General features: G+C 38.2%; 1 protein-coding gene across 3 annotated transcripts in view; it reads left to right on the forward strand.

Moving 5' to 3' along the window:
• Positions 1 to 412: 412 nt before the first annotated feature.
• slc25a48 (solute carrier family 25 member 48) overlaps positions 413 to 24,252 on the forward strand; it is a 66,602-nt gene continuing 42,762 nt past the window's right edge. For all 3 annotated transcript variants that reach the window (XM_055224952.1, XM_055224954.1, XM_055224953.1), the window contains exons 1-4: positions 413 to 480; positions 2,193 to 2,445; positions 4,333 to 4,632; positions 9,719 to 9,852. In XM_055224952.1, the coding sequence (XP_055080927.1) occupies positions 2,196 to 2,445; positions 4,333 to 4,632; positions 9,719 to 9,852 (684 nt within the window). In that variant the 5' untranslated portion in view covers positions 413 to 480; positions 2,193 to 2,195. The remainder of the gene's footprint in view (positions 481 to 2,192; positions 2,446 to 4,332; positions 4,633 to 9,718; positions 9,853 to 24,252) is intronic.

Raw genomic sequence — 24,252 nt, forward strand, 5'->3', positions numbered from 1 at the left:
AAAAATGGCTTTCAATATTAATATCCTGAACATAAAGAGGGGAGATTTTTAACCAAGGAAGAGTAAAATGTCTTTCTCGAAATTCTTCGGCTCCAAACCACATGCTTTTATAGACAGAGGACTGGCTATAGACTGTCCATTAAAAAGACCCAATCTGACTGTTGACTATTAGAGATTACTTAAAATCTAATTAATTAAACAGCCCTACAAGTCCCTCTATATAAATATATATATTTTTTAACTTAACATTCAAATAAAAAGCATTTTCTAAAAGGTAACCATATTGTTTACAACATTATCATCACTTATTTGACTAAGTCTTGCTTATGATAATATGTTTTGCTCCGAAAGATTGAGAATAAATACTGTAGACCTTTTAAACATGTTGAATATTTTTCTTTTGTTCAGACCAGACTTCAGGCAGGAAAAGGCTACAAGAACTTACTGCACTGTGTCCTCACCATCTACAGGAAAGAGTCGGTAAGACAGTACACAAGAGACTGCCTCTCTGTAGCATCTCAGTCACACTCTACATACATACATAGGGTTAGTGCAGGTCTTGCTCATGAACACAACAGTATGCAATAGCCAGAGCAGCGATTTAACTACAGACTTTTCATCCAAAACTTAAAGATGGAAATGTGGTGTAATATTATAATACACTGAAGTAAAGTGCAATGGCTGACACTTTATAATGACTACACTATTCAGACCCTTAATAAAGTATTTAACTTAAGGCCCACTCACATGTAACCTGACCTAGGAATTTACCTGCCTTTTGGTCATGTAGGTCATGTGTGAACAAAGTCAGAACTGATTTCCCTGCATTTTTGATCTGGGTAAATTGCCAAGAATATGGAGGGAAGGTGTATGTGTGAATAAATGCAGCAAATTCCCAGTACCACTACTTTCCCATTCTCCTTCAGTTTAAATAATGCAGCAGTGTGTTGCTATGTGCGAGAGTACAGGGAGCCAAATGCAGGGCTCTGTGTGAACAGAGCAGACCCAGCAGTGTTCTGGGACTGGTGAGTGTGTGAATGCCAATTAGCCAAAACAATGTTAAAAAGTCAACAAAAGCACGGTGGAACAACATCAAACTGCTGAGTCACTACTACGGATGCACTGATACAATACTGGTATTTGATATCAACGCCGATTCAGGAAATTTTACTGGATCAGGTAAGCATCAGCTGTTCAATAAATAAATAAAAATTATTTCCCAGAATTGGATCCATTTTGTAAATGTTAACTGTGTCTTTTGGGGAAAACTGTCATTATTGGTCCCTACATCGGTATCCGTTAATAATAGGTATCAGCAGATTCTTAAAGCCAAAGTATCAATATTGGTATTAGACACACATCTATCACTCTATAGTGTCAGAAAACATTTCAATGAACACTAAGGCTAATATTTAGCATCTTAAAGTCTATATTGGTTTAACATTAGGCTCACTGCTTACTGCTAGGCTCACTATTAATGAAGACATTACTAAGTGTGAATCATTCTTAATAAACTAGTTAAGAACTAGTGTATTATTAAGTCTTTGTTCATATGGCTTTTTAAGTTGCAGTTATTTTAAAGTGTTACCCAATTATGTGATATAAACATACACATAAATTGGTTATTTTGGTCCATATAAAAACACCACATCACTCCCCTCTGCTTCTTTCATGCTGCATTGTTGGTTTTGGCTCAGCTCACACGATCTGTCACAGCTGGACATGTTCAAGTCTACCATTGAGGTTTCCATGAAAAAAGAGATAAAAACTAGAACAATACAGATAAATTATATGCACTGGTTGGTATATATGAATACTTAACTCCAGAGTTACATCCCTCTCTCCGACCTAAATACACATTTAACATTTGTTCAGAGGTGGGTAGAGTAGCAAAAGATACTTAATCAAATAGAAAACATTAAATAATGCTCAAAATCTGGTATTTTCAAAGGATAGGCACATCGAGACAAATCTGAAGGAGCGGTGCAAGAAACACAGATGTTCAAATCATTTCATATTGCCAACAACAAGTAAGAGTACTGTTACTTCAATGAAAATACTCAAATAGGAGTAAATGTATGCTGCTTGAAAACTACAATTTCTTAAAAAAGTTACTGAATTCATTTAATGTAACTGAGTACTACCCACCTCCCCTACCCCTATGTTTGACTATGTTGTATGGGTTTTTGCAGGCAATGGCATTCTTCAAGGGCATGTCCTTTCCCCTGGCCTCTATCACGGTTTATAACTCAGTGGTCTTTGGGTTCTTCAGTAACGCGCAAAGACTGATCAGTAAATACAGATATGGGGACGGACGACACCCCTGCTCCCTCTCAGACCTGACCCTGGCCAGTATGCTCACCGGGTTTGTCTCTGTGGGGCTGGGGGCTCCCGTAGACCTGGTCAAGATCAGACTACAGATGCAGACACAGACTCTACTCACAGGTAAGGTTGTAGACCTGGTGTAGTCCTGGTTTAGACCTGGTTTAGTCCTAATTTTCTCATGGTTGTGTCCTGGTTTTCTCATGGTTGAGTCCTGGTTTAGTCCTGGTTTTCTCATGGTTGAGTCCTGGTTTAGTCTGTGCCATTGTGTGATGTACAAGGGGGCTAGGCATATCCCATTTGCCTGTCATTTCGACATGTATGATAAAATACTGTATCTAGACCTGTTCCAAGTCCAGTCCACTTTGTATTAACTTGGCAAATTTAGTCCTGGTTTTGACTTTTCACCTTTGAAATAGAACACAAATATTTGCACACTTCCTGACATAGAAAGATAAGCATACATTCTTGGCCACAGTAATACACAGTTTAGTAGTTAGTCACTGATAAACCTAAATGAGATAGTAAAGTGATAAAGTTTGAGTAACTTTAAAAAGCATTTTTTTTATTGTTATGTTGCCTGCGACGGAAACACCTCTGAATAAGTCACTTGTAGGGTTGTCAAAGGGTTATCGAAAATCAGATACTAATCTATATAAAACTAGTATCGAACGTAGATTTGAGCAGGTATCAGTACTAAAAAATAACATTCACAGGACAGAAATGAACCTTTCCTGAATAGCTTTAGAATAATCCTAAAATGCATAAGACCCTATAGACTAACATATGCCCATGGACCACTAAGGGATCTGCCTAGATGACTGAGGGATTAAACATATACCGGTATATAAGATATAAGACTGCATGGTGATATTAAAAAATAGTACGATTATTTAATGTTGAAAATTACATTCTATTGTCTGTTATTATTGTCATATCCAAATTAGTATTGCGTATCAAGATCATTCCTTTGTATCAAAAGTTTGCAACACTAGTCACATAACGTTTTATTTCTCTTTTGTTTCTCTGAGTGGACTTTGACTTCGGCTGTAGTTAAGCCAGGGTTCATGCTGGACACACTGATTATCATCTTAAAATCGCAAGGGTAATAAATCTCAAATATGGATTACTGTTATAAAGTGATTTTATATTGTATTAAATTATACGCTACAGGATATGCATCAGACAGAAGGTCATTGAGGACACAGTGTGAGTCAAGTTCACTGTAACATTTTCAAACATCAAAACCAGAGATGGAAAGTAACACAATACTACCAAAAGTGCAAACTAATTCTTCCAAGACATTTTTAATTCCATCTCATATTTTACGTTTATAATGTGTTGGTAAAATGTTTGGGATAAAGTTACTTTGTACTTGTAGAAATGGTTGAAATTTGGCAGACAGTTCATCGATGTCATGGGGGATAGGAGAAGAAGGAGAGACTGAGGAGGCTGATGGTTCTAGAGATGGAAGAGGAGGGTATAGATTGGTAAATAAGAGGGGGCACTTATGAATGGGTTCGCAAAACTAGAGGCACTGCTCCTTCTGAAGTTCTGTCACTCAAGTTAGACTTTAATCTGAGCATTGTTTTAACACAATTTGACCACAAAGAACTGACTTAGCTGAAACTAAAACAGCTGAACTAATTTGTGCTCTTAAACAAGTTCCCCTTTGTCACAGAGTAGCTAGTATTAGCCAACTTTTTTCAGTTAGTCACTTTTACCTTTTTGGTGAAAATCAAACACCTAAACAATACCATGAACACTTGTATTGATCACAGGCTCCTGAAAATGTGATGTTTTTTTTTTTTCTTTTCTTGGATTTTCAGAGCTTAAAACTTTTTTTTGACAGTGTTTGTTAATTGTGTCACCATGATAACTGCTGAACATTCCTCCATAGAGATGCATGCAGAACACCCAACTGTGATGTTGCTGCAAAGTATCTATATATCGTGACACTACATTTCTCTCTTTTCTCTTTCTCTCCGCTCATTCTCTCTCGCTCCTCAGAAAATCTGCACCTGGCCGGTAACACCAACATGACGGTGCAGTCTGTGACCCTGCCCTCCTCCTCTTCCTCCCCTTTATCCCCCTCTCCTCTGTACCGTGGGCCCATCCACTGCATCAGCTCCATCCTGCAGACAGAGGGTATCGCTGGGCTGTACCGAGGAGCAGGAGCCATGGTTCTACGGGACGTCCCGGGCTATGCACTGTACTTCATCCCCTACACCCTCCTCTGTGACCTGCTACGTCCGGATGACACCTCCACCCCTCACCCCTGCTCCATTTGGCTCGCAGGGGGGCTCGCAGGTCAGGCACAAGTTTAATCTGTCTATATATTATTACATCCTTTTTTTGCATAACACTCGTGCAGTGTAGTCTTGTGAAAGTAGCTTGGTTCAGATACATCAAAGCTTTGTGCGCGTTTGCCAAGTCCCCTTTTAATCGATTTGCAGTCTTTAGTCAACCAAAAATTTCTTTAGTCAATTACAGTTCCATTCATAGTCTGTATATATGAATGGATATAGTTAACCTGCTAGCTATTATATATGAAGTGAGCTCCTTTTCAGTTTCTGTTCTTTCCACTCTCTGCTGCTGTGAGACTTGTCATTCTGACCTTAAAATATTCATTTTATACTGCTCTACATAATTCTGGGGTTTTGTAACTATTTTGTTAGTAAATCAAGATTTGAACATTAGTAACAGACTAATCAGGTGCCTTCTTTCCCCGAGGTTGCTCTCGCTAACGTTAGCAAAAGGTTTGATTGACACCCTTTCTAAACGCCCTTCCCCTGCTAAATCTGTTGTGGAGGTGGAACGGTTTGTTACCGTCAACACCCTGATTTGCTCTTTGGTTGCGCACTCCAAATTCCAAATATGACTCCTCTGCCATAAGTGCAAACCTGACTTGGCCAGAGCCGAACGCTATAGGTGACATTACACTGCCCTCAATCCACTTCTATGTTCAGTCTATGGCTCCACCCCTTACCCCTGCTCCATCAGTTACAAAGTTAAAAAGTTTAGAAAGATGAAGGAGTGATGGAAAGAAGGAAGAGAGAGGGAGCTGGATGAGAGAGAAGCAGAGAAAAAGGGTCAGAAAAAAAGAGAAAGAACTGGAGGTAAGAGAGGGAAGGCAAGGAAGAGGTAGAGAAAGTGACTTTGTTCAAATTGATGAAGAGAGAAAGATAGAGCAATCTAGTAGAGTCAACAGCTGTGGGGCAGTGTCTTAAATTACAGTTTTAAACATTCCTCTAGGTCACTTTATTACTCGTCATTTCGGTGCTATTAACCTCAGGTCAAAGGGCATGAAAGGTTACTCAAATTTCAAGCGATAGTTAAAAGGTTTGTACAACATAGCATCTGCATTTTAAGGATGATGGTGTTTTAATTATAATGGGAGTGGGTGCATAGACACTAGCAGCATTTTGTATAACCACAATAACTAGGGGCATGTGACCTGATCTCAGTTAAACACTAAAGGGACATAGGAGGTTGGGAGGGCATCTGACACACAGTCACTCCACTTTGTCTCTTTCTCTCTTAGCCCTCTCTCCTCTCCCTCCTTTCTCCTCTCTTCCCTTGGTGGTGTGTAGTCCTTCTCTTATCAATTCTCTCTTCTCTCTCTCTTCCCCTCTCTCATTCTCTCTCCCCTCCTTTGTATCTCTTTTCTTTGAATATGCACCCTGTTCCACTTAGCTCGCTTTCGTTTCCTCCGCCCTCTCTTTCTGTCTGTCTCTCTCTTTTCTGTTTGCTTTGGTCTACAGCCCTGTCCACTCAGCTCTCTTTCTTCTCCTCCACCCTCCCTCTTTCTCCCTCCTTGTTGTCCCTCCCTTTCTTTGAGTCTGCACCCTTTTCTTATCAGCAGATGTTTTGTCTCGATACATGTGTTTCTGTTGAACTAAAGTACAAATGTTTATCTGAGTTGAGAGGCTGCTACTGGAGCTGATAAGGGACAAAACTCAAATTCAGAGAAACTCAAACAGACTTTGTATTCCTAAACTAAAAACAAAAGTCATTTCTGAATAGATTTCAGTAATATTTTTTTCTTTATTACACTAACTACAACAACTTTTGAAGTTATAATAATGGTTGTTGCTTACATAAAATCACATTTTTTATGCAAACACAATTCCAGTGAAGTTGAGACACTGTGTAAAGGTTAAAAAGTACAGAATACAATGATTTGCAAATCCTTTTCAACCAACTGAATAAACTACAAAGACGTGATATTTAATGTTCAAACTGATAAACTTTGTTTGTTTTTTTTGTTGTTGTTTTTTTTTTCAATTTGATGCCTGCATCACGTTCCAATAAAGCTGGAACAGGGGCAACAAAAGTTGAGGAATGCTTAAAATACACCTGTTTGGAACATTCCACAGGTGAACAGGTTAAATGGAAACAGGTGAGTGTCATGATTGGGGGCAAGCATGGACGGGGTAAGATTCACCACTTCGTGAACAACTGCATGTGCAAATAGTCCAACAGTATAAAAACATTTCTCAACGTACAGTTGCAAGATATTTAGGGATTTCATCATCTACGGTCCATAATATCAAAAGATTCAGAGAATCTGGAGAAATCTCTGCACGTAAGCAGCAAGGCTGAAAACCAACACTGAATGCTCATGACCTTCAATCCCTCAGGCCGTACAGTATTAAAAACAGACATGAATGTGTAAAGGATATTAGCACATGAGCTCAGGAACACTTCAGGAAACCATTGTCAGTTAACACAGTTTGTCACTACATCTCCAAGTGCAAGTTAAAACTGTACCATGCAAAGCAAAAGCCATATATCAACAACATCCAGAAATTGGGTCCAAGCTCACCTGAGATGGACTGACGCAAAGTGGAAAAGTGTGTTGTGGTCTGACGAGTTCACAAATTGTTTTTGGAAATCATGGACGTCGTGTCCTGCAGGCTAAAGAGGAAAAGGACCATCCGGATTGTTATCAGCACAAAGTTCAAAAGCCATCAAAAGCCAATGGCATGAGTAACTTGCACATCTGTGAAGGCACCATTAAAGTTACACACAGGTTTTGGAGCAACATATGCTGCCATCCAAGCAACTTCATTTTCAGGGACGTCCCTGCTTATTTCAAGACAACGCCAAGCCACATTCTGCACATGTTACAACAGCGTGGCGTGGTAGTAAAAGAGTGCGGGTACTAGACTCGTCTGCCTGCATTCCAGACCTGTCTCCCATTGAAAATGTGTGCCGCATTATGAAACGCAAAATACGACAACGGAGACCCCGGACTGCTGAGCAACTGAAGTTGTGCATTCAGCAAGAATGGGAAAGGATTCCTCCTGAAAAGCTTCAACAATTAGTGTCCTCAGTTTTCAAATGCTTACTGATTGTTGTCATGTCTTTGTAATTTATTCAGTTCAATATAGGTTGAAAAGGATTTGCGAATCATTGTATTCTGTTTTTTTTTGTTTTTTTTTTAAGATTTACACAGCGTCCCTACTTCATTGGAATTGGGGTTGTATTATCTCCCAGTAATTGAAACGTTACCAATTCAGTTCTCTGTAATTTGCAAGATAGTGCTGAAAAGAATTAAATGTAAGACTGAATTCCATAGCAATAGAAAAGCATAAAAAAAAAAATACTCCAGAACATTATCCATGAAGATGTACATTTTATGCCACATTGTGGAGTATTATACCCAAAGGAACAACATTTCCTTGGAAACTAATTTGAGGAGGCCAAATAAGAGTCAGGTTTGTGGAGCTGTTTTATGTACGGTTTTAGACCAATAGAAAATCCATAATGAAAGAATATGTTTATATTTTGGTCTGGCAGTTACATAGTTAGCTACATAGTGTGGTTTTAATTAAAGTTAAAAGTTATTACGTGAGTGTTGAGTATCAGAACTTGTACTAGGAGCATTAGTAGTAGTAGCAGTAGTAGTAGCAGTAGTAGTAATAGTAGTAATAGTTGAATCTTTTTCTCCCGTGCAATGCACCCCTGATTTCCAGACCTCAGCTGAAGGTGCATACTTTAGTTCAGTCACGTTTTTTCTCTCCTAAAGTCCAGTCAAACACAAGTGAAATAAAGCCTTCTGATTGGCTTCTCCAACTACACCCACCCTCCCACACACACACAGACACCAGAATGTTTGTGTCAGCTGGACTAGATTCAGGACAAAACTTGGAAGTTACATCTCAAGACCTGCAATGGACTGAGTTTTTGTGAATGGTCCAATAAAACAGCAACAGTATTTATAGACATTTCAAGATAATGTCTTTCCCCAGAAAACCAATGTGAAATGCCCATAAAAACTAGTATGTAAATAAAAATAAAATGTTTTTGAAAGGAATTCTCATCTGGACAAGTTAAACACAAATATAAAAATCTTGCTTTTTCACTAGCTAAAGGTTGTGTTTCATATTTCATGGTAGTAGTGTGTCGTAACATATCAGCTCAAATAAGACTACCGTTACTTCAAAATAATATAACTCAAGTAGAACTACTAACTAGTAGCTAAATTCTGTTACTTAAGTAAGTACAGATACTGAAGCAAAAAAAAAAAAAATCATACTGAAAAAATGTACTTAAAGAGTAAAAAGTAAAGCAATTTTGAGGTGTAATAAGACTTCAAATGTTGTAATTTTGATACAGATGTGCTGAATTGATTAATTTCAAGCAAAGTGTTTTTTTTTTTTTCACTCAAACTATGAACATGTTAAAAATAAAACCCTCAGCAGGTCTCAAATAATAATGAAAAATGCTAAAATAATTAAGTAATGCAAAATCTGGTATTTTCAACAACATAAAGCTTGGTTACTTAAAATTAATATGATAAGGACTAACAAGATGGAGAATTAGCCAATTGTGCTTGTTAAGTTGGAAAAATGCCCCCAGACACAGAGAGAACATGCAAACTCCACATAGACAGCCTTATAAAATGTGATGTCTCTTACTAAGACTATGCACATTTTAGAGGTTTAAATAAAGTTATGTATGTTTTTTTCCCACTGTCACTCACTCACAGAGGCTGGCCAGCAGGAGGAGAGGATGGAGTGAAGTGTTTTTGACCCTGGAGTTGCATTAAACAGAAAACACTGAATCACAATATCTCACCAAACTCATGCATCATGTTGTGTAATGTAATGCAGGCAGAGTTTTATGTGTTTGTAAGAAAATTGTGGAGAACAGGAGGAGATGGAGAGGCTGAGGGGGGCTAGTGCTTCTGCTGCAGAGGGGGGTTGTAGCTAAAAGTACAGAAGAAAGCGTGTATTGAAGTGAGTGGTTATTGGCTGGGATGGACTGGTGACAGGAAGGAGAAACGGAGATAATGTATATGTTTGGATAAATATATAAAAGATAATATTCTTGCAATACCTCACTTTGTGTTTTAATTTTAAAAATGTGAATATTGTTGCCCTCTTAGGTTCGATCTCGTGGGTGACCGCAACACCGGCTGATGTGGTGAAGAGCCGAATGCAGGCGGATGCTCAGCTCCGAAGGAAATACAGAGGCATCGTTCACTGCATCGTGCACAGCTACAGGAGCGAGGGAGTGCAGGTGAGAAACAACAGCCCCCTACAAGCTGCAGAGATGGAGAGAGGGAAGGATGGGGCGAGGCACAGCTACAGGAGAAAGGCGGCGCAGGTTAGAGCTAAAAACAATAGGGGGTGCTACAGAGGGGGAGAGTGGGCAGGGTGGAGAGACAGGAGACGGAGCAAGTCTATTTTCACCGCTGCTGTCTGGTCAGATCAGTCCTGCAGATGAGGACTTTATGTCACAATCTCTGTCACAAACTGTAGTGGAATCAGTTGGCCGATATGCCTGACCTTTACTTTGGAACAGCTACACTTTAGATCAATGCAAACAGATGGTTTATCACTCAAAGCCGAAACTCTGAATGACAAATGCTGTGGCAAATGAGAGTGAGAGGGGGACAGAGAGAGAGAGAGAGGATATATAGGGAGGAGAGAAAGAGGGAGGGAGGGGAGAGGGAGAGAGACAGGTGGCCAGAGATTAAGAGCAATAAAGATGAGGGACCGAGGGGGAGAAAGAGGAGAGAGCATGAGAAGAGTGTACCTTCTCAGAAAACTGTCACATGACCCTCTTTGTCATGTGATCGTCCCGTGAGCCCATAATTCAGTTGCATCATAAACCTGTTGCACATGTGAATGGAAAAATATGGAAAAACATCAGGAGCTAACTTCACTGCTACAGGGAACTAATGCAAAACATATGAAAAAACTAATGTGACATATTTGTATTTGATTATTTTTATAAGGGTACAGATTTGATAAAGTTTACAACAGTAATGCAACAATACGCAGTTTAAAATCAAGTCACTCAATGAATTCATTCCTCAAAACACTGTGACTTAAAAGGACCCATCTGTGTAAATATTTTTTTTCTTAATTACAAAAACATAAAACACGATGAACAAGTTGTTTGTTATAAATTGGAATTTGATCCTTAAGACGATTATCCAGTCAGAATGACGTTCTGAGGTTTCACATGAGTCATGGCCTGTCCATATACTGAAAATGAGAAAATCTGTGTCTTCTATCTGCAGATTTAGGCACTGGTACTTTGTTGTTCCTTGTTTAAGTAAAGGGTACAAGCCATTTGAGAGTTAAATAATAATATTTTACATACAGATTGTTCTTGGATTTGACCAGAACAAAACTGGACAGTCCAATCTCACATCTATCCAAAGATTCAATGGTAATGTGACACTAAATCAGGTCGAAGGTCATCACCGTGACTCCCAATACAAAGGTGAAGCAATGTTAAGTAAAAAAACAACTGTGTAAGAGTGATTATCCTGTCTCTCAGTAAGGAGTTTGTGGGTTAGACTCCTGATCTTCCTGAGTGTAGCATGTCCTATCTGTGATACTGTGGCAGAGTGGTTATCCCGTCTCCTTCTGTCAATAAGGAGGTTGTGGGTTAGATTCCTGATCTCTCTGAGTAGAGTGTGTCGTCTCTTGGGCAGCCTTCCCTGTGGAGCAAACAGTAAATAAAACTCTATCTCTTCTTTGTAATGTAATATCTGAATATAGAGTTCCCTCAAGTTAAATCCATATGGTGCTGATCTATTCCTGGACTTTCAAAACTAAGTCACTGTGAAATAGAATTCTTTCACTTGACCTATAAATTTCACTATGCCCCTAGTGGAATTAAAGCAACACTACAGTCTTTCAAAAACTCTTTGACTAGATGACATAAACTTGGGAACCAAACCTGTGTTCAAGTTAACAAATGTTAACCTTTCTTGAACACTTTATAATAACTATGTGTCTTAAAGCGGTATTTTACTTTGATGGGTTAGTAACACATAACATAGCATATCATTTGTTAATGACACTCTGAGTCTCCCCTCCCTTTGCTCTCTGTGTTAAGTCAGTCCACCTTCAGAGTGCTATCGCTACACAATCAGAGTGCATCCCACTAATGAAACTACTGCACATTAATTTTGTCAAGTTGTTGTGAACAGATTTGAATCATGCTTTTGTATATTTATGGAGAATGGAGAGTGGGATAATGGGTGATGTAGGTTTGTGGGCTGAGCATTGCACAGACTCTTACAGCTAACCATAAGGAGGGTTTGTATAGGGTTAAAATACATGGATGGCATATAAAATCTCTTCAGGTATGTTTTTTGATGATGGAACAACATTATAACATGGCAGAAAGCTAAAAGGCTTAATGATCCTCTTTAATAAATCATGAACCCATGATGAGGTGGGTAGAATAGCTAAAAATTATACTCAAGTAAGAATAACGTTACTTTAAAATAATATTACTCAAGTAGAGGTGCAAAGTAGTAGTCCAAGAACGTAAAAAGTGAAATATATATATATATATATTTGGGAAAAGTACTACTCAAGTAAACGAGACAGAATAACTGTTGGGAAGTAACATCTAGTCTATAATTTATTAGGCCCGAGCCTGGGACAACGTCCCGGCAAGGGACTCATTGAAACTGCATCCGGAGCATGGAAAATGGCAAAAATCAAGTAGTAAACATGCCACGACATGGCAGTGATTGGTATCAAAAATTAGAACTCGACAACCTCTAATTGTCACAAAAGACCCCGAGAAAAAATAACAAAAGACGACTTGGTAGCGCCCCCTCAAACGTTTATTTTCATGGGGCCAATGGGAGCCCGACTCGGAAAAAGTCAACGTAAAAATCTGAAACTCACATCAAAAAATATAACATGTCAGGACATGACAAAAAGGATATTATGGCCCCACCCTAAAATATACAGGAAGTCGGCCATATTGGATCAAGCCCGGGAATGACGACAAGTGCACACCCTCGCATTCAGGACATCTCCACGCACAGTTTTCATCACAAACACTTCACATTTTGTCAAATCCCTCTAAACCCATGTGTGATTAAAGATTATCAGTTGCATTTTGAATATAACTTTGGGTGTGAAACAATTCACAGGGGCCTTATTTGTGATGAGGCACAATGTAAGAAAGTCACATAATTGTAGCTTTTATGGTTTGGGAGAAAAATATTGGGTGGAAAAAATGTTCCATAATTATTATACAGTATGCAGGCATGACAATGTCAGAAATGGTCTCATTTGAATGAATGGAGTAGTATTACCTTGACACTGTTTTTGGGAGGAGGGGCGATGTAAGTGGCAAGAAAGGCAGGATCTTCAAGGTGACATATACCACGCAGTCGCAAGGGGTGGCGAGGGCCTTTATCACTGCGTGCAGTTTTAATTAGGCCCGAGCCTGGGACTCCGCGTCCGGAGCACACAGTTTCATCACAAACACTTCAAATTTGGCCAACTCCCACTAAACCTATGTATGATTAAAGATTATCAATTACATTTTGATTATGACTTTGGGTGTGGTCAGGGTGAATTTTCAACAAAATCGCAAATTTTGGAATATTTCCAAAAAATATTTCTCTTTCACACATTTTTTGTTGGGAAAATGCTAATACAGCGTTTATGCACATTTGTGAGCTAAACGCAATGATATGCAAATCAAGGCACTCTCTCACAAAATGGCTCTCTAGCGCCCTCTTCAAATTTCATTTTCAAAAATTCATAGAAGACAATCGATTTGTCGTGGATGTGTGAAACATTTCACAGGGGGCCTTATTTGTGATGGGGTACATTGTGAGAAAGTAACATGACTGTAGCTATTATGGTTTAGGAGAAAAATAATAGATGGAAAAAAAAATTCCATTATTAGGCCCGAGCCTGGGACTCCGTCCCGGCGAGGGACTCATTAAAACCGCGTCCGGAGCATGGAAAAGGGCAAAAATCAAGTAGTAAACACGCCCCGACATGGCAGTGAGTGGTGTCAAAAATTAGAACTCGACGAGCTCTAATTGTCACAAAAGACCCCGAGAAAAAATAACGAAAGATGACTCGGTAGCGCCACCTCAAACTTTGATTTTCATGGGGCCAATGGGAGCCCAACTCGGAAAAAAGTCAACATAAAAATGGGAAACTCACATCAAGAAATAGAACATGTCAGGACATGACAAAAATGATATTATGGCCCCGCCGTAAAATGTACAGGAAGTCGGCCATATTGGATCAAACCCGTGAACGACAAAAGTGCACACCCTCACATTCAGGACATTTTCTCGCACAGTTTTCATCAGAAACACGTCAAATTTGGCCAAATCCCACTAAACCCATGTGTGATTAAAGATTATCAATTACATTTTGATTATGACTTTGGGTGTGGTCAGGGTGAATTTTCAACAAAATCGCAATTTTTGGAAAATTTCAATAAAATATTTCTCTTTCACACATTTTTTGTTGGGAAAACGCTAATACATCGTTTATGCACATTTGTGAGCTGAACGCAATGATATGCAAATCAAGTCGCTCTCTCACAAAATGGCTCTCTAGCGCCCTCTTCAAATTTCATTTTCAAAAATTCATAGAAGATAATCGGTTTGTCGTAAACTTGTGAAAAAATTCACAGGGGCCTTATTTGTGATGAGACACAATGTGAGAAAGTCACATGACTGTAGCTGTTATGGTTTAGGAGAAAAATAATGGGTGGAAAATGCGTTTCCATTATTAGGCCCGAGCCTGGGACTCCGTCCCGGCGAGGGACTCATTAAAACCGCGTCCGAAACCCGGAAAATGGCAAAAATCAAGTAGTAAACACGCCCCGACATGCATTACATTTTGATTATGACTTTGGGTGTGGTCATGGTGAATTTTCAACAAAATCATAATTTTTGGAAAATTTCAAAAAAATGTTTCTCTCTCACACATTTTTTGTTGGGAAAAGGCTAATACAGCGTTTATGCACATTTGTGAGCTGAACGCAATGGTATGCAAATCAAGGCACTCTCTCACAAAATGGCTCTCTAGCGCCCTCTTTAATTTCATTTTCAAAAATTCGTAGAAGACAAACACTTTGACGTGGACGTGTGAAAAAAATCACACGGGCCTTATTTATGATGGGGCACAATGTGAGATAGTCACATGACTGTAGCTGTTATGGTTTAGGAGAAAAATAATGGGTGGAAAAAAAAATTCCATTATTATTAGGCCCGAGCCTGGGACTCCGTCCCGGCGAGGGACTCATTAAAACCGCGTCCGGAGCGTGGAAAATGGCAAAAATCAAGTAGTAAACACGCCCCGACATGGCAGTGAGTGGTGTCAAAAATTAGAACTCGACGAGCTCTAATTGTCACAAAAGACCCCGAGAAAAAATAACGAAAGACGACTCGGTAGCGCCACCTCAAACTTTGATTTTCATGGGGCCAATGGGAGCCCGACTCGGAAAAAAGTCGACGTAAAAATCCGAAACTCACATCAAAAAATAGAACATGTCGGGACATGACAAAAATGATATTATGGCCCCGCCCTAAAATGTACAGGAAGTCGGCCATTATGGATCAAACCCGTGAACGGCAAAAGTGCACACCCTCGCATTCAAGACATTTTCTCGCATCAAACCCGTGAACGGCAAAAGTGCACACCCTCGCATTCAAGACATTTTCTCGCACAGTTTTCATCACAAACACTTCAAATTTGGCCAAATCCCACTAAACCCATGTGTGATTAAAGATTATCAATTACATTTTGATTATGACTTTGGGTGTGGTCAGAGTGAATTTTCAACAAAATCGCAAATTTATGAATATTTAAAAAAAATATTTCTCGTTCACACATTTTTTGTTGGGAAAACGCTAATACAGCGTTTATGCACATTTGTGAGCTGAACACAATGATATGCAAATCAAGGCACTCTCTCACAAAATGGCTCTCTAGCGCCCTCTTCAAATTTCATTTTCAAAAATTAGTAGAAGACAAACGCTTTGACGTGGACGTGTGAAAAAAATCACAGAGGCCTTATTTGTGATGGGGCACAATGTGAGAAAGTCACATGACTGTAGCTGTTATGGTTTAGGAGAAAAATAATGGGTGGAAAATGCGTTTCCATTATTATTATTATTATTATTATTATTATTATTATTTTGGTGGCCGAATTGAAGCCACTTTTGACCCCCTGAACGTTAACGAAAAGTCAATTTTATTGGACCCAAAATTCAAGGTTGGTGAAAAATTTATTATTTTGATGTTCAAAAAAATTATTCTTTCAAAATGACTCAATAGCGCCACCACAAAATTTGAAATACATTGCGGCAATGAGAGACCTTTTTCATCGTAGACAAATGAAATTTGGTACAAACATAGAACATGTCAAGACAAGTAAAAAATTATATTATGACCCCACCCTAAACCCTACAGGAAGTCGGCCATTGTGGGCGGAACCCCATTTTTTCAAAATTTTACCTCTCACATTTGGATTTTTTGCGCCTTGGATTTTCATTCAAGAAACATGCAAATTGGTCAAAATGAACTAGACCCATGTGGGATTATAGGGAAATGCCTTTGATTTTTCTACATCATAAAATGTGGGTGTGGCCAGCCTGCAAAAAAAAAATCAATAATTTGAAGTGTTAAAATGTGCATCACTCACACATGCAGTGTCCTATTTCCCGGCATTAATATACATTTTGTTTAAAATCTTGATGTACACAAAATGATATACAATTTACATATGTCAGATTTTTTTCTGCTCCACAGCGCCCCCTTGAACTTTTGAATTGGACCAAAAAACTTACTTTGACGTAAACATCTGAAATTTGGCATGGACATTTGGCTTGGAAAACTGAACAAAAAAGCCAATGAGAACATACCTCTGTCTGCAACTATGTCACCGTGGTAACATAATAAATGTGTCATTGAAATGAATGGGGTTCAGAGTACTGGACTTTGTTGTAGACTAAATAGATGCTCTACACTCATCAAACTATGGCCTAAAATTCAAGATTGGCAAAACAAGTTGTATTTTTATGTGGAAAAAAATTAATGTATCAAAATGACTCAATAGTGCCACCTCAAAATTTGAAATACATTACGGCAATGAGAGACCTTTTTCATCGTAGACAAATAAAATTTGGTACAAACATAGAACATGTCAAGACAAGTAAAAAATTATATTATGTCCCCACCCTAAACCCTACAGGAAGTCGGCCATTTTGGGCAGAACTCCATTTTTCCAAAATTTTACGTCTCACATTTGGATTTTTTGCGCCTCGGCTTTTCATTCAAGAAACTTGCCAAATGGTCACAATGAACCAGACACATGTGGGATTATAGCGAACTGTCTTGGATTTTTCTACATCATAAAATGTAGGTGTGGCCAGCCTGCAAAGAAATAAGCAATATTTTGAACTATTAAATTGCGCGTAACTCACACATGCAGTTTCCTATTTCCCGGCATTAATATACATTTTGTTTACAATATTGATCAGCACCAAATGATATACAATTGTGTCCTTTTTTTTTTTTGGCTCCACAGCGCCCCCTTGAACTTTTGAATTGGACCAAAAAAATTACTTTGACATAACCATTTGAAATTTTGCAGGGACATTTGGCTTGGCAAATTGAACAAAAAAGTCAATGAGTACATACCTCTATTTTCAACTCTGTTGCCGTGGTAACATAATAAATGTGTCTTTGAAATGAATGGGGTTCAGAGTACTGGTCTTTGTTGTAGACTAAATAGATGCTCTACACTCATCAAACTATGGCCTAAAAATCAAGATTGGAAAAAATAAGTTGTATTTTGATGTTCCAAAAAATTAAAGTATCAAAATGACTCAATACCGCCACCTCAAAAATTTAAATACATTACGGCAATGAGAGACCTTTTTCATCGTAGACTATTTAAATTTGGTATATACATAGAAGATGTCAAGACAAGTAAAAAATTATATTATGACCCCACCCTAAACCCTACAGGAAGTCGGCCATTTTGGGTGGAACCCCATTTTTTCAAAATTTTACCTCTGACATTTGGATTTTTTGCGCCGTGGATTTTCACTCAAAAAACTTGCAAATTGGTGAAAATGAACGAGACCCATGTGGGATTATAGGGAACTCTCTTGGATTTTTCTACATCATAAAATGTGGGTGTGGCCAGCCTTCAAATTAAAAAGCAATATTTTGAAGTGTTAAAGTGTGCATAACTCACACATGCAGTGTCCTTATTCCCGGCATTAATATACATTTTGTTTAAAATCTTGATCTGCACGAAATGATATACAATTTGCATGTGTCAGAATTTTTTTTGCTCCACAGCGCCCCCTTGAACTTTTGAATTGGACCAAAAAAATTACTTTGACGTAAACATTTGAGATTCGGCAAGGACATTTGGCTTGGCAAACTGAACAAAAAAGCCAATGACAACATACCTCTATTTGCAACTATGTTACCATGGTAACATAATAAATCTGTCATTGAAATGAATGGGGTTCAGAGTACTGGACTTTGTTGTAGACTAAATAGATGCTCTACACTCATCAAACTATGGCCTAAAATTCAAGATTGTCAAGAAATGTTGCATTTTGATGTTCAAAAAAATTTACATATCAAAATGACTCAATAGCGCCACCTCAAAATTTGAAATACATTGCGGCAATGAGAGACCTTTTTCATCGTAGAAAAATGAAATGTGCTACAAACATAGAACATTTCAAGACAAGAAAAAAATTATATTATGACCCCACCCTAAACCCTACAGGAAGTCGGCCACTGTGGGCGGAACCCAATTTTTTCAAAATTTTACCTCTCACATTTGAATTTTTTTCGCATTGGATTTTCATTCAAGAAACTTGCAAATTGGTCAAAATGAACTAGACCCATGTGGGATTATAGACTACTCTTCCTAGTTTTTTTAAGTTATAAAATGTGGGTGTGGCCAGCCTGCAAAGAAAAAAGCAATATTTTGAACTATTACATTGCGCGTAACTCACACATGAAGTGTCCTATTTCCCGGCATTAATATAAATTTTTTTCAAAATGTGGATCTGAACACATACATATACAATTTGCGTAGGTCAGACAATATATTGCTCCACAGCGCCCCCTTGAACTTTTGAATTGGACCAAAAAAATTACTTTGACATAAACATTTGAAATTTGGCACGGACATTTGCTTGGCAAACTGTGCAAAAAAGCCAATGAGAACATACCTCTGTCTGCAACTATGTTACCGTGGTAACATAATAAATGTGTCATTGAAATGAATAGGGTTCAGAGTACTGCACTTTGTTGTAGACTAAATAGATGCTCTACACTCATCAAACTATGGCCTACAATTCAAGATTGGCAAAAAAACATGTTGTATTTTCATGTGGAAAAAAATTAACGTATCAAAATGACTCAATAGCGCCACCTCAAAATTTGAAATACATTACGGCAATGAGAGATCTTTTTCATCGTAGACAAATGAAATTTGGTACAAACATAGAACATGTCAAGACAAGTAAAAAATTATATTATGACCCCACCCTAAACCCTACAGGAAGTCGGCCATTGTGGGCGGAACCTCATTTTTTCAAAATTTTACCTCTCACATTTGGATTTTTTTCGCATTGGATTTTCATTAAACAAACTTGCAAATTTGTCAAAATGAACTAGACCCATGTGGGATTATAACCAAGTCTTTTGGAATTTTCTAAGTAATAAAATGTGGGTGTGGCCAGCCTGCAAAGAAAAAAGCCATTTTTTAAAGTTTTTAATTGCATGTAACTCACACAGTTAGTGTCCTACGTCCCGGCATGAATATACTTTTTTATTCAATCTGTTGATCTGAACAAATAGATGTACAATTTACACAGGTCAGACAATAAATTGCTCCACAGCGCCCCCTTGAACGTTTGAATTGGACCAAAAAAATTACTTTGACATAAACATTTGAAATTTGGCATGGACATCCCTATTGATATACTGAACAAAACAGTCAATGACACCATACCTCTATTTTCAAAGGTGTTGCCATGGCAACGTCTGACATTTCTCATTGAAATACATGGGTTTTGGATAACTGTGGTGAAAAATTATTACTTTGTCACAGACCATGGAAATTTGGTACACATATTCCTCACATTATACGGAACAAAAAAGCCAATGAGAACATACCTCTTTTTTCAACTATGTTACCGTGGTAACATAATAAATGTGTCATTGAAATGAATGGGGTTCAGAGTACTGGACTTTGTTGTAGACTAAATAGATGCTCTACACTCATCAAACTATGGCCTAAAATTCAAGATTGGCAAAAAATGTTGTATTTTCATGTGGAAAAAAATTTATGTTTCAAAATGACTCAATAGCGCCACCTCAAAAGTTCAAATACATTGCGGCAATGAGAGGCCTTTTTGATTGTAGACAACTGAAATTTGGTACAAACATAGAACATGTCAAGACAAGTAAAAAAATATATTATGACCCCACCCTAAACCCTACAGGAAGTCAGATATTGTGGGCGGAACCCCATTTTTTTTTTATTTTACCTCTCACAATTGGATTTTTTATGTCGTAGAATTTCATTCAAGGATCTTGCAAAATGGTCACAATTTAGTAGACTGTTGTGGGATTATAGGGAAGTCTTTTGGAATTTTCTAAGTTATAAAATGTGGGTGTGGCCAGCCTGCAAAGAAAAAAGAAGATTTTTGAAGTTTTAAATGTCCTGTGGCTCAAACATGCAGTTTCCTATTTTCCGGCATTAATATACATTTTGTTCAAAATCGTGATCTGAGTGCATAGATATGAAATGTACACATATCAAATATTACATTGCTCCACAGCGCCCCCTTGAAAATTTTAAATGACATGTAAAAAAAATACTTTGTCACAAACATTTGAAATTTGGCATGAACATCCCTATTCCTATACTGAACAAAAATGTCAACAACACCATACCTCTATTTTGAAAGGTGTTGCCATGGCAACGTCTGACATTTCTCATTGAAATAAATGGGTTGTGGTTAACTGGGATGAAAAATTATTACTTTGTCATAGACCATTGAAATTTGGTACACATATTCCTCACATCATACGGAACAAAAAAGCCAATAAAGACATACCTCTATTTCCAACCGTGCGGGTGTGACAATGTCATAAATGCTCTCTTTGGAATGAATGGAGTAGAATTACCGTAAATTTCGGATTATAAGCCGCTACTTTTTTTCCACGCTTTGAACCCTGCGGTTTATACAGCAGTGCGGCTTATTTTTGGATTTTTTACTGGATAACGGCCCCTGGGTTTTATTTTCACGGACAAGCCTTCTACACGTGGCAGATAAATATGGCAAAAACAACTTAAGTGCATTAAAAAAATACAAATCACCAAACCGCTGCATCAGAGGGAGCCCTGCGCTGATTATGTGATTATGTCTACTCTGCTCCGCAGTTTCTTTCAAAAAAAAAAAAAACAACAACAAAAAAACTCTAAAGGCGTATCGTTTAATCCCAGGTGCTTATTCTCCATGTGCCAGAGCAGTTTTGAAGGTTTCATTGCCTTATTTGCTTTTCCCGTATGTTACGTAGAGCGGACTGTGCGCGTGAGTCACCTGCAGCGACAAACCCAGATTTTAAGTAGGCATTGTCTGTTAAATTTATCTTTCTTTTTCTTGGAGGTCGTAGTCTCCTCTTCTGGCTCCTCAGTTGTCCTTTTCCCCTTTGTTAAAAGCTCTCCAAAGACTTTTGTTTTGGCTCATTTTCACTCGCTTGTGGCTCTAGTTTTGTGCGTCGTGTCTGATGTGTTATACGTGAAACGTCATCGCAGAGACAAGAGCGGATAATAAACTTGCTACTACATCAAATAGATTTCTGTGGCGATTTCCAGCAGGATTTTCATGATACATCTACGGACGAGCTTATTAGTGTGTCATTAGGGACGGGCGAAAGTTGCTCCTGACCCCTGTGCGCACAGCATCTGAAAATCAGGGCTCTTTACGCAGGACTGTGAGCTGTGTCTGTATCTGTGAGACGTGTGACGTGAGCGGTGTTTGTTTTGAACATTGTTCCGCGAGTGTGACGCTTATTTTGAGCAACGAAAAATAAGAAAATATAATTTTATTTTAAGATCATAATAATCTTCCAATTTAAACTACAACAAAAAAGAGCTAACACAAATAAAATACACTTCAGCCACGCAGAGCCGCAGTATGAGGCTGAAAGAGGCGCATACGGCTCCGGAGCCGCGGGTTGCCGACTCCTGAAATAGAGTCACTGCACGTAAGCTCGGCATCAATGAATCCAACTTGGTCAATGTAAAAGACGACAAAAGTTTTCAGAGGAAATAAAAGCAGATTTTCCGTGTTGGTGCAGCGTTATTTTCTAAACCTGCAGATGTGTTCATCCCGTGTTGTCGTGTTGGTTCCAATTTTCAGGCACAGTTAAAAAAAAAAGCGTGTCAGTGCACCGTCTTTATGTGTAAATATCTCATGTTACAATATGAAAACCTGCGGCTTTTATTCAGGTGCGGCTTATATATGTACAAAATTGATTTTCTCTTCAAATTTAGCTGGTGCGGCTTTTATTCAGGTGAGCTCTGTAGTCCGAAATTTACGGTACTTAGTCGCTGATTTTGGGGGGAGGGGCGATGTAAGCGGGAACGAAAGGCAGGATCTTCACTGTGGCATGTACCCCGCGGTCGCAAGGGGTGGCGAGGGCCTTTATCACTGCTTGCAGTTTTAATTATTATTATTATTATTATTATTATTTTGGTGGCCGAATTGAAGCCACTTTTGACCCCCTGAACGTTAACGAAAAGTCAATTTTATTGGACCCAAAATTCAAGGTTGGTGAAAAATTTATTATTTTGGTATTCAAAAAAATTAATGTTTCAAAATGACTCAATAGCGCCACCTCAAAATTTGAAATACATTACGGCAATGACAGCCCTTTTTCATCGTAGACACATGAAATTTGGTATAAAGATAGAAGATGTCAAGACAAGTAAAAAATTATATTATGACCCCACCCTAAACCCTACAGGAAGTCAGCCATTGTGGGCGGAACCCCATTTTTTCAAAATTTTACCTCTCACATTTGGATTTTTTGCGCCGTGGATTTCCATTCAAAAAACTTGCAAATTGGTGAAAATGAACTAGACCCATGTGGGATTATAGGCAACTTTCTTGGATTTTTCTACATCATAAAATGTGGGTGTGGCCAGAATTCAAATTAAATAGCAATATTTTGAAGTGTTAAAGTGTGCATAACTCACACATGCAGTGTCCTATTTCCCGGCATTAATATACATTTTGATTAAAATCTTGATCTGCACGAAATGATATACAATTTGCATATGTCAGAATTTTTTTTGCTCCACAGCGCCCCCTTGAACCTTTGAATTGGACCAAAAAAATTACTTTGACGGAAACATTTGAAATTCGACATGGACATTTGGCTTGGCAAACTGAACAAAAAAGCCAATGAGAACATACCTCTATTTTCAACTATGTTGCCGTGGTAACATAATAAATGTGTCATTGAAATGAATGGGGTTCAGAGTACTGGGCTTTGTTGTAGACTAAATAGATGCTCTACACTCATCAAACTATGGCCTAAAATTCAAGATTGTCAAGAAATGTTGCATTTTGATGTTCAAAAAAATTTACATATCAAAATGACTCAATAGCGCCACCTCAAAATTTGAAATACATTGCGGCAATGAGAGACCTTTTTCATCGTAGAAAAATGAAATGTGCTACAAACATAGAACATGTCAAGACAAGTAAAAAATTGAATTATGACCCCACCCTAAACCCTACAGGAAGTCGGCCATTGTGGGCGGAACCCAATTTTTTCAAAATTTTACCTCACACATTTGAATTTTTTTCGCATTGGATTTTCATTCAAGAAACTTGCAAATTGGTCAAAATGAACTAGACCCATGTGGGATTATAGACTACTCTTCCTAGTTTTTTTAAGTTATAAAATGTTGGTGTGGCCAGCCTGTAAAGAAAAAAGCAATATTTTGAACTATTAAATTGCGCGTAACTCACACATGAAGTGTCCTATTTCCCGGCATTAATATAAATTTTTTTCAAAATGTGGATCTCAACACATACATATACCATTTGCGTAGGTCAGACAATATATTGCTCCACAGCGCCCCCTTGAACTTTCGAATTGGACCAAAAAAATTACTTTGACATAAACATTTGAAATTTGGCACGGACATTTGGCTCTGCAAACTGATCAAAAAAGCCAATGAGAACATACCTCTGTTTGCAACTATGTTACCGTGGTAACATAATAAATGTGTCATTGAAATGAATGGGGTTCAGAGTACTGCACTTTGCTGTAGACTAAATAGATGCTCGACACCAGGGGTGTCCAAACTTTTCTCATTAAGGGCCACATATAAAACCACAGACAAAGCTGAGGGCCGACTGAGGGCCATAGACCGGTCGCGAATACAGTGAATACTTCAAATATGCGTTATTATTACAAGTTTAGACTGAACCACTAGACCTTTATTCATGCTTACATCCTCAATGGGACACATTAAATACTTGATATGGGCTTGATAAAGTAGATTTTCAGAAATGTACAGTAAAAAGTACTGTTTAAAGTAATATGGGCCAATTCACAT

This window comes from Periophthalmus magnuspinnatus, chromosome 10 (assembly GCF_009829125.3).
Source record: "Periophthalmus magnuspinnatus isolate fPerMag1 chromosome 10, fPerMag1.2.pri, whole genome shotgun sequence".
Lineage (NCBI taxonomy): Eukaryota > Metazoa > Chordata > Actinopteri > Gobiiformes > Gobiidae > Periophthalmus > Periophthalmus magnuspinnatus.